The sequence below is a fragment of the Paramormyrops kingsleyae genome, chromosome 14, assembly GCF_048594095.1.
Source record: "Paramormyrops kingsleyae isolate MSU_618 chromosome 14, PKINGS_0.4, whole genome shotgun sequence".
NCBI classification, from domain to species: Eukaryota; Metazoa; Chordata; class Actinopteri; order Osteoglossiformes; family Mormyridae; genus Paramormyrops; species Paramormyrops kingsleyae.
In genome coordinates this window covers 28,624,394-28,636,555 of record NC_132810.1, presented here as the reverse complement: position 1 = coordinate 28,636,555, position 12,162 = coordinate 28,624,394, and the positions used below count along the sequence as shown (strand labels likewise).

At 37.9% G+C, this 12,162-nt stretch overlaps 1 protein-coding gene across 6 annotated transcripts in view; it reads right to left on the bottom strand.

Annotated features, from left to right (window-relative positions):
* The window catches only part of g2e3 (G2/M-phase specific E3 ubiquitin protein ligase), a 70,540-nt gene that overhangs the window by 47,910 nt on the left and 10,468 nt on the right, over positions 1 to 12,162 (bottom strand). For all 6 annotated transcript variants that reach the window (XR_002836804.2, XR_002836805.2, XR_002836806.2 and 3 more), the window contains 4 exons: positions 6,160 to 6,284; positions 2,713 to 2,881; positions 1,061 to 1,167; positions 845 to 961 (listed from right to left, as the gene is read on the bottom strand). Coding sequence is in view for 3 of the 6 variants with exons in the window: in XM_023800697.2 (XP_023656465.1) it covers positions 845 to 961; positions 1,061 to 1,167; positions 2,713 to 2,881; positions 6,160 to 6,284 (518 nt within the window). In the remaining 3 variants the exon portion in view is untranslated. The remainder of the gene's footprint in view (positions 1 to 844; positions 962 to 1,060; positions 1,168 to 2,712; positions 2,882 to 6,159; positions 6,285 to 12,162) is intronic.

Below are 12,162 nucleotides of genomic sequence, written 5' to 3'. Positions count from 1 at the left end.
AGAGGCTACAATTTGCACGAGCTCACCAAAATTGGACAGTTGAAGACTGGAAAAATGTTGCCTGGTCTGATGAGTCTCGATTTCTGTTGAGACTTCAAATGGTAGAGTCAGAATTTGGCGTAAACAGAATGAGAACATGGATCCATCATGCCTTGTTACCACTGTGCAGGCTGGTGGTGGTAGTGTAATGGTGTGGGGGATGTTTTCTTGGCACACTTTAGGCCCCTTAGTGCCAATTGGGCATCGTTTAAATGCCACGGCCTACCTGAGCATTGTTTCTGACCATGTCCATCCCTTTATGACCACCATGTACCCATCCTCTGATGGCTACTTCCAGCAGGATAATGCACCATGTCACAAAGCTCGAATCATTTCAAATTGGTTTCTTGAACATGACAATGAGTTCACTGTACTAAAATGGCCCCCACAGTCACCAGATCTCAACCCAATAGAGCATCTTTGGGATGTGGTTGAACGGGAGCTTCGTGCCCTGGATGTGCATCCCACAAATCTCCATCAACTGCAAGATGCTATCCTATCAATATGGGCCAACATTGCTAAAGAATGCTTTCAGCACCTTGTTGAATCAATGCCACGTAGAATTAAGGCAGTTCTGAGGGCGAAAGGGGTCAAACACCGTATTAGTATGGTGTTCCTAATAATCCTTTAGGTGAGTGTATATTTGTATGTATACCATTCATGCTATGTACTTACAAAGGCAACTACTAAATTTCATTGTATTTGCATAATCTCACTTGCACAAAGACAAAAATTAATCTCGTATCAGTTAGCATTATCTCCACAATGTAAAATAAAGCACAGAAGCAAGCTAATTCAACCTTACCCATCGTTTGCACTGTACCCTCGGCCATTATCACATCTGCACTTGAGAGCATCACAGTGCTGGTACACCTGCAGTAACTCCCCATATGCATTTTCCTCAAGTTCCCATGATGCATCTCTGTATAAAAAGGGCACACAGTACCAAAGTCAATACCATGTCTGTGTCAGTAACTTTAGAACGAAAAAAAAAACAAACTTGAAAACAAAATTGAATTACCTTTCTGGTATGTGAATTCCCATCCGGAGCATTTCCTGTTGAAATTTATCCTTATTGTTGCAAATTGTACACCTGAAGAAGAACATGGCAGCACTGTTTGCTTGGCGCTGAAAGTAAAAAGGCCAAATGATTCTCAGATTAGTTTTTTACACTCAGCATAAGCTTATAGATTTGCTTGAAATCATAAAGGTTTAAAATTTGTGTTTTAGAATGTCAGAAAAAAAACCCACACTAAAAACATCAAAACAGAAAAAAAATATCTGCCCCCTAGTCCTTGTAGTCAGTAATGAATTGACAAGAAAAAAAATGGCTGAATATTGCAATATTTATTAAACAAAGAGGGGCATATTAGTCCTATACAGTGCTCATATACTCATCCCTGTGACAATATAGCCAATACCACATGATAATGTATCCCCGATATCATTAATGACCAAATTATACAGAACCACAAAATAAAAATGCTAATCCACTTTTTCCCCATTTAAATTAAACAAACAATACTATGCCCGCTTGATGTTAAGAAAGTGTCAGATTCAAGATGCAATTGCTTCTTGAGATTTTGGTTATTTGCGAGACGGCAATGAACAGTTAAATAGAAATATTTTTGGAGCTAGCTCGAGCCAAAAATATAAATACAGTGGTACCTCAGAACTCAAACTTAATCTGTTCAGAACTCCAGATCGAATCTGAAAAAGTTCGAATTGTGAGATTTAGATCGAGCTCTAGGTAATTTTTTTTCTAACTGCTTGGTTCGACTTCAGAAATTTGAGTTCTAATGAGTTCGAGAACTGAGGTACCACTGTACTGAGAATGATTTGGATCACATGAAATCATATAATAAATATTGGTGATATTTAATTTGTGCATACTGCATTTAAGTTATTTTTAGGTTCCAAGGTTTTTGTCTAGGATACGCCGCATATCTGTCTCAGCAACCAACCTGTCATGAGTTAGCTGCCCCTGTGACTGTGTGACTTTTCTCGCAGTAACTTAAAATTTTTCAGTGTCATTAATTTTGCATTTTTAAATATGAACCCAAGTATTATTAGCAAATTTTCACATTTGTGGGTGATCTTCTGCCCCCAACTGTCACATATGTGAAAGGGTGCCCATACAATATAGTAACATATTAAATGGGGATATAGATTGCTACTTTTAATATGAATTGGGTTACAAGGCACAAGTCCAGTGTTCCCCCTACCATTATAATGGGGGGGGGGGGGAATATTATATACACATTGTATTAAGCAATATGTAAGGGCATAAGTCAAGAAGGAGCTCATCAGCATTAAAACTTCACCACAGCATGTTTATGGGTGGGGGGGAAACTGGAGAACCCAGAAGAAACCCTAAGATGAAAAGAACATGCAAACTTCACACATGTGATCAGAGCAGAGATTCAAAACGCAGGGGTGTTAGGCAACAGTGCTAACCACTGCTGTACCATGCCACCTCTAGACAATTGATAATGTTATAAATAAGCTAAATAGCTGTACCAGTAATAAATGCATTGTGTTTGAGATGCCTGTTCATCTGTAATAATGATAAACCATCATAATAAACCAGTTTGTAAATTGCATTGAAACTAAGCCTCAGATCAAACTTGCTGAATAAACACGGGATAAAAACAAAGAACATAAAACATTTACCTGTAAACAATCCCGGTGAAACCAGCCACTATGACAACACGGACATTTGAGCACTGTGTAGGACAGGACAGGCTCTACAGATTCTAAGCACACAGAGCAACAGAGTGGGTTGCTGGTGTACGATGACAGGGGCTGGATTTGAACAGGACGATGGTCTTTACAGAAAGATCTATCGAGAGAAAACAGATTACTCAATCATTGTATCATGAATACATATACTACTACTTGCGTATATTAAGCCTGTTTTATACCCACTGCTGACACACACACACTTTAGCGTACCAGAGTGCCTCTTGCTACCACGTACTTTGATGCCAGGGTTGGGGTGGTGCTGTAGGGTAAAGCTGCTGTTAAGCCCATGTTTATGAACTGTGGTATGGATGTTTTATTTAATTATAAGAGTATTTTGCCAAAATTAACATTTCATTATGTGCTTATACAGCAGAGCATGTGAGCGGAGCAGAGCGGTCGGAATTTAGTCAGAGCGCGGAGTGGTTTTTTTTAATTAAGGCTGGAGCGGTCGCTGTGTCTCGCTCCAATTTCGCTCCGATACCGCTGATTCTGAAGCGTGCCCAAATCTACCCAGAATTCATCTGTACAATTATCAAGACTATTACAGAAATTGGCCGAGAAGGAATTCGCAAAGTATTTCACAAAGGAAACTGATAGATCATACAAGTGTAATATTCTTATCAAACGTATAGATGACAATAATGTAGAGCAAGAATAACAAGGTGGTGAAACTGTTTCAGTGAGTAGATTCACTTTGGAATCATTTTTCTCAGAAACACGAGAGTGTTTTATGCGAACAGCCGGAAGCCAGAGCAAAAAGTGAGCAAGTTTTATATGGTTGTAGTATAAGTCTATAAATTAAAGTATAAAAGCCTATATTGGTAAATATTGGTAATCAAATAAATTTGTTTTGCCATTCAAAGTAGGTCTAATAGGATTTTTTAAATTTCACGTAATGCTGTTAGTGAAATTTTATTTTATAGAGACGCAGCAACAGCATCAACAGAAAAAATTGAGGAATTTAAAACGTAGATGCTTAGCCTATATATTCTTTAGACTATTAAGACCATTGATTCCTTTATTTTTAAGCCTATTTTTGTGTGGAATGCCATTGCCAAACGTGTCCGTTGTTGCCTATATATGTTGCTTAAAAATCAATATTTTCTGAGTGGCAATGTTGCCATTGCTCATATTTCTTTATGATACAAGGCTTCGGTTTAAGGTGACATTTGTTAGGCATGCAGATTATTTGTCCCTCTTTTAAATTGGAGCGAGTGTGGAGCGATTTCACTGGAGCGGGAGGAAATTTTAATGGAGCGAGGAGCGGTGTTGAGCGGAGCGGCGTAGTGCGAATTAGAACGGAGGAGTGGGCGGAGCCAACAGCCTAGTGAGCGAGGAGCGGAAATTCTCACCGTTCCACTCCGCTCACATGCTCTGTTATACAGTAAAATCCACTCATAACGGACTTCAAGGGACCTGGCAAAACAGTCCGTTATATCCAAAGTCCATTATATCCAGAGTTGCTGTATGCCCAGAACACAAATACAGGACACGATTTACTCATGCCACACCCCAGCAGATATACTTGTGGTGTAGATTATTATATTGTACATGCAGTAATCCAACTTTACCTGACCAAATGCGTAACTATTAATAATCCCAACTACGTATCTGCACTAGATATCACTGGCACGCCCATGCGCCTTGTAGGCGAAGCCTGCATGTTCATTACAGCCGGACAAAACTACAGCTAAATCAGCCATGGGAACCAAATTGTTTGTCCATTATAAGTGAAATTCCATTATATGCGAGTCTGCTATATCCGATGCTTTTTCTGCATGTTCTTAAAGGTACACAGCCAGGACCAGCAGACCTCGTCCGTTATAGACGATGTTCCATTATAAGAGAGTCCACTATAACAGGATTTTACTGTAGTTTTTAAGAACACGGACAACTATATTACACTGAAGTTTCCAACACATATTTTATTTTAGTTTGCAGCCATCTGAGATTCTTCGTAATCCTGAAGCAAGGAATCACATAAATGCTGGCATTTTCAGACATCCATAGCCATTATTCAACTCAAATTGCCACATTTCTCTGATCGGAGAGGGTAGAAAGTGTCTATATTCAATTTTTGGTCCAATCTCTCTGATTTCCTGCAAAATTTCCCCCAAGCCAATGAATGATCAAGGTGTGTCTATTTCACAGAATGGCCCATTGTCCACATTGTTTTGATTTCCAATTGATAGGTGCTAAGCCTGAGTAACATAACGATATTAATTTATTAACGATATCAGGCAAATATCCTACTGTTGATATCTGACAGTGACCAACCAGCAATTATCCCCTATGTCCAAAAAGTAGGCTAGGACTACACACAAAGTAAGAATGATGTATGATTTGGGTTTCAGTTGAGCTCTGTGCTAGAACTGTTTTATGATCCCTTCTGCTCCCGCTAGGGTTTTTACTTCTGCTGCTAAAGAAAACTGTGAGTGCACCCAGATAACATTGTAGGCACAATAGAATATGTAAAATTTTGAAGGGGCAATTCACCACAAAACTGAAAAAGGTGTATTTTAGAGGATCATTAGTGCTAGCAAGCCATGTAGGTTGTTCTGCCTGCAGTTGCTTAGTTTTGGAGATACTGGATGTAGAAATGTCAGTCAGCCTTTTCTGGAATATAATGGGACTGAATGACATTTGTCTGACGGACGGACGGACTCCACACACCAATCGGCAGCATCTTCTGCACAGTGAAACATTTGGTATGGGGAGTTCGGTACAGGAAAATGGTTCCTATGTTAAACTGCTCACTACAAAGTGAATTATCTTGAGTAACCAGGTCATGATTTCAGGCAAGAGGCATTACTGCTTAACTTTTCAAACGTATTTTTTGGTGCTTTCATCACCACAGAAAGAATGCCACACATTCCCATTATATTTGAGAGAAAACCTTTCTACAGCCGGTATTTCTCCAAAACTAGGCAACTCCTAACAGAACCAAGATATACTGATAGCACGAAAGCCCCTCTAAAACATCTTTTTTTCAGTTTTGGGATGAAGTGCAACATTAAACAAGTTCTACTAACATTCCAGGCTTCTTGCTGTGCAAAATCAGTTAAAATCAAATCATCAACTTAATGTTAAACTAGTGGTTTGCTCAGGTCAACAATAATTGGTATTGGCTTTGAAAAAATTTATATTGGCCAATCCCTAATAATAATTATAAATAAGGATAGATTACAACTCTGCTACTGGATTAAGGCTTAGTTTTACATTTCTGTATTCACAACTGTTATTCTATGGAAAAACACTGTTCTTCACCGATAAGTTATAATTCATATAGCCCTAACAAAACTTAATGGCAGAAATCAACCTATTTTTTTTATATAAAGGAAAATTGCTACATGTCAATGTGAAAGACATACTTACGGAAACTGTCCAGTGAACTGGAATATAAACTCTTGTTGGATTCCACATGGCAAATGGACCACCTTTCTGCAGCTTTTAATGTTGCAGCCAACCGAGGCCCCCTTCTTCTTGCAAGCGTTACAGGTCTAGACAGAGTCAGATAGTTAGCCTAATGAGAAAATCTAGGCCTAAAAACTAAACCAGATTACGACAACTCTGATAAATTTCAAATGACAACAGAAATTGTTTATATATTCACAATATAAAACGGCCGCCTTATCCGTGTGGAATATGTTCCGAGACCCCCAGCTGGTGCCTGAAATGGAGGATAGGCCTAAACCCTATAAATACAATTTTTTCCCTATACATGCATACCTATGATCATTTAATTTATAAATCAGGGACAATAAGAAACTTACAACAGAACATTTTTAACAATATACTGTAATAAGTTATGTGAATGTGGTCTCTAAAAATATCTTACTGTACGGTACTCACCCTTCTTCACAAGCAATGGTTTTTAAATGAAGTTGATTTAAAAGAAAAAATAACAAAATGGTCACTTGAACATACCGCTGCCATACAATGACAGTTGATCTGATATCGACTACTAAATGATTAATGGGAGGGTAATGTATAAAGCATGGATACACTGAACAAAGGGATGAATGACATCCTGGACTGTGCGAGACTTCATCAGGCTACTCAGAAAGGCACACGATTTAAAATTTAATTACTTCTGAAATTTTCCATTTAATATTTTCAGACCACAGGTAACTGAAATGGCAGAAAGCAAAACCACGGATAAGAGGGGACCACTGCGAATGTTTACAACCTCAAAAAAATTAAGACCAAGTAAACTTAAATTTAAGACTTTAGAAGACTATTTAAGGCCTTAATTGGTTCAACCCCAATTCAATACGTTTTAAGACATTTTTATGCCCTGCTTGTTGATAAATGAAACTGAGGGTGTAATGTGATCTGCGAAACTGATCAATGGCGTGCCTGGACCTCATCTTGTAAAAAAGTCTTTGAAAAGTGCCCCAAAACACTTTAGGTTACACTTTATACTATGATTATTAAAGAAGCAGATTAAATACACAAGATTACTCTATTGAAAGTTGTCCTACAAAATAACCCTCCTCTTCTCCTCTCTCGTGTCCCTCACACCATCCACGATTCATTTCAAAGGTAACGTGCAGGTTAATTTGTTTTATGTATTTTTACTTTATATTTTGTATTAACCATTTTTATATCAACATTTTTGGTTTGTGGAACGAATCATCTGAGTTTCCATTATTTCTTATGGGAAAATTCGCTTTGATATACGAGTGCTTTGGATTACGAGCATGTTTCCGGAACGAATTATGCTCGGCAAACCAAGGTACCACTGTACTACACTGTAAAAAAAAAAAAAAAGAGGTAATTTTACAGAAAATAACCGTCATTTTTTACAGTAGCTTCTCTTTTGTAAAAGCTGTCTGCAAAACTCTGTAAAATTACAGAAATTATCCCTGAATTAAAAAACCAACCTTTATTTTACGCATAATGCAAGTAATGAAAAATTACACGTATTTCACATTTTTAAAAGGAAAAATACTGTTTTTCTCAAATTACGTACAAATTTATGTAAAATCACAACATTTAATTGTAATTTAAAAAGAAATTCATAATTTAAAGATTTATGACCATACTAGAAATTGAGCATTTCTCTTTGTAATTTTGAGGTAAATCCTATTCGTTTTACATTACTTTGACATTTAACTTCTAAGTCCAATGTTTTTTTAAATTACTTTTAAAAAGATTATCCAGAATGGAATTGCACAGGTGAGGCAGCAGTAGCCCCTCATGCTTATGTAGATCAGCTCCATGTCTTCCAAAATCATGAATTAGTACATTTAGAGGACTGATATACTCAGCATCCATGCATGTGTTAGTCCACCCCCCCACAATCTAAAAAAATGAGACCACATCATCACTATTTTTTCTTTTAATAACTTTTGCATATTGTGGGTGTGTCTATGTAAAATGTATAGGTTGCTTTATATGCACTAAAGAGAGGTATTACATAATATTGCCATAAAAAAACCTTAGTTGAAACCGGCAAAAAGTATGAACGTGAGTTTATTTTGTTTTTCTGGATGAACTGAACTTTTAATTAGTTAACATGAAGTGTGAACTTGCACTCATTATTGCTTAAAACACTATCAGGCTATCATAGCTCTGGGTCAGTGCTTCAAAATCTAAGCCAACCATCTGCGCGCATGCGCACAGCAGCCCAACCGCTTCTAGCTCAGTGCACAGCCCGCAGCCTTGGCACAATTTTCAAATCGCGCCACTGATCTTCATTTTGAACAGACGCTCCTCTTAAGCATTTGACGGCGAGTAACGTACACTGCCAACCTGGACCAACAGCATTTCCATGGTAAGAACTTCAGTGCCTTTTAATGAAAATTGAAAACGTGAATTCAGTACAAATTCCTCTAACACTCACCTAAAGGATTATTAGGAACTCCTGTTCAATTTCTCATTAATGCAATTATCTAATCAACCAATCACATGGCAGTTGCTTCAATGCATTTAGGGGTGTGGTCCTGGTCAAGACAATCTCCTGAACTCCAAACTGAATGTCAGAATGGGAAAGAAAGGTGATTTAAGCAATTTTGAGTGTGGCATGGTTGTTGGTGCCAGACGGGCCGGTCTGAGTATTTCACAATCTGCTCAGTTACTGGGATTTTCACGCACAACCATTTCTAGGGTTTGCAAAGAATGGTGTGCAAAGGGAAAAACCATCTAGTATGCGGCAGTCCTGTGGGCGAAAATGCCTTGTTGATGCTAGAGGTCAGAGGAGAATGGGCCGACTGATTCAAGCTGATAGAAGAGCAACTTTGACTGAAATAACCACTCGTTACAACCGAGGTATGCAGCAAAGCATTTGTGAAGCCACAACACGCACAACCTTGACGCAGATGGGCTACAACAGCAGAAGACCCCACCGGGTACCACTCATCTCAACTACAAATAGGAAAAAGAGGCTACAATTTGCACGAGCTCACCAAAATTGGACAGTTGAAGACTGGAAAAATGTTGCCTGGTCTGATGAGTCTCGATTTCTGTTGAGACTTCAAATGGTAGAGTCAGAATTTGGCGTAAACAGAATGAGAACATGGATCCATCATGCCTTGTTACCACTGTGCAGGCTGGTGGTGGTGGTGTAATGGTGTGGGGGATGTTTTCTTGGCACACTTTAGGCCCCTTAGTGCCAATTGGGCATCGTTTAAATGCCACGGCCTACCTGAGCATTGTTTCTGACCATGTCTATCCCTTTATGACCACCATGTACCCATCCTCTGATGGCTACTTCCAGCAGGATAATGCACCATGTCACAAAGCTCAAATCATTTCAAATTGGTTTCTTGAACATGACAATGAGTTCACTGTACTAAAATGGCCCCCACAGTCACCAGATCTCAACCCAATAGAGCATCTTTGGAATGTGGTGGAACGGGAGCTTCGTGCCCTGGATGTGCATCCCACAAATCTCCATCAACTGCAAGATGCTATCCTATCAATATGGGCCAACATTTCTAAAGAATGCTTTCAGCACCTAGTTGAATCAATGCCATGTAGAATTAAGGCAGTTCTGAAGGCGAAAGGGGGTCAAACACTGTATTAGTATGGCGTTCCTAATAATCCTTTAGGTGAGTGTATGTTGTGTATAGTTAAATGCACAAACTGTACTAAAATGTTCACATTTTGTAAATGCACGAAAGTATTCACATGATTCTGTTACCTCACACAGCAGAGAAGACGTAGGGACTATAACTTCTTCCCCTTTGCATGTTCGCAATTGTATTCAGGTGCGTATCTCACTTATATGATCACAGGATGTTATTATTATTTTTTTTAAATCAATTTATTATTGTTTTTATTGTATAAGATTGTACAGAACACACTGGAGAATTTAAGTATACTCAGTATGGAGAACTGAAGCCCTGACTACTATATATTATTTGCTTAACTATTTTTGTCATGTTGAATGTTTAACGTATATTTGCGCTCTGAAGGTGGCGTGATGCCTCTGACTATATCCCCTTTGCATGTTCACAACTGTATACAGCCAGAATAAAGCAGTGGACTAAGAGGGTGGACCAAATGCAGACTCCTGTGTAGAGATCGACCGATATATCGATTTACCGATATTTTTCCTGATATTTAAGCATTTTACCATAATCGGTTATCAGTTTTGTAATATCGGGTTCACCGATAAACGCCGCCATCTTGTGGGTGTTTCGAGAATTACGCGCATGATCGCCATTGCAGCACGGCGTCTGAGGGGAAACAACAACTGCGTGCACAGGTAAAGTATACTTACTTGCTTTGCTATATTTAGTAAACTTTATTTAACATAACAGCTATTAATGCACAAATTAGATGTGTTACATAAATGACTGATATGTAGTTTATGCAGCTTGGCTCTAAGAAATAAAGACGAACTCACAGAGTCACATAAGATAATCCGTCAAATCCTGTCACAATAAAGACGTAACTTTGCCTGAATTAAATAATATACAGCCATTAATAAGCACATGTTGTAAATAAAAGCGCTGAATTTAATTCTCTCTCATATTGTCTATATGCTCACCATTAGTAAATTAACATTATCCAGCAAATTATTCTTCACTCTTTAGCCTATAAACAGCTTTATAAACCTAATAAAAACTGTAGTTTAAAATGAAGTTACATTTCTGCAAAGTTGATATGACTCCTATGCTTGAAAACAGACATTCTATATTTATTTTGCTTATTGGTAATGTTAGTGTTGCTGCTCATGCTTTTCTCTGTAGACTCTGTTTTCTACACTACAACCTCGTTCTGCTCAACTGGGAGTATTAAGCTGCATTAAAACAGCAACGTAATTTTTTTTCCAAGTGGCTAAGAATGTTACATGTTTTTTTTTTTTTTTTTTAACTCATTGAAGATTTTATTTTTGAACAAAAACACTTCAGTAACAGTGCACTTCTTGTATTTTTTGCACTTTCAGACCCCTCTTATTGGTGTATAAATAAGAGTTTTGATTTGTATGCAAGGAGGGAGTGATTGTTATAAATAAAACAGTTTGTTCAGTGGTGTTGTAATCATTGTGTGAAAAACAGAAGTATAATAATAAATAAATATCTGTTCTGAATATCGGTTATCGGGCACATAAACATGCAAATAATTGGTATCAGTATCGGTAATAAAAAATCAATATCGGTCGATCACTACTGTCCTTAATCTTCATATATATTTACGCTGACTGGTCATCTCCATGTGCTGTTCAGCTGGGACTGTGGAAATTCCACCAGTACAAAGGGGCGTCCATCACAACAGCTCGGTCAGTATTGAACCATTTCTTTTCTTTTTTATTATTATTTTTTGGCTACAGATGATGCACAAAGACTTCTAAAAACAAGGCTATAGGTTTCATCATGTCAGAGTTCCCTTTAAGACTGTGTACACAGCCAGCTATTTAAAAAAAATATATATTTTTTAATAATTCTGGCCTCATAGATGTGCATATAGTTACACTCTGGAGCCCTGTCTGATTGCTTAACCATTTAAATCCTATGGAAGCAGCAAGGGTGTGCTTCCAAGTCTTATCCATTTTGGCTTTGTGTTTATTTTTTTTTAATAAATAATTAATGGTGGAATCTACATTTTTGTGCACTTGTGGTTAGATATATTTTAGAACCAGGTAAGCACCAGATGATTTTTATCATGTCCTGACATGTATTAGGTGAGACCAGAGATGGAGATTTCAGGTCCAAAGAGTACAAATCCAGACCAAGATTTCATTTCCAATACCCAGTTGAGTATAAAAAGTCTCAGTCACAGAGTACTCAACCTCTGGGTGAGACCCATCTCTTCACCTCAAAATAGAAACACTTTCTACTGTTTTTTTTTTTTTTTTTTAACCTTTGAAATGTCGGTTTCCACTGGCGTAAAAAATGGTACCGGCGCCAAAAGACATCATCAGTTACT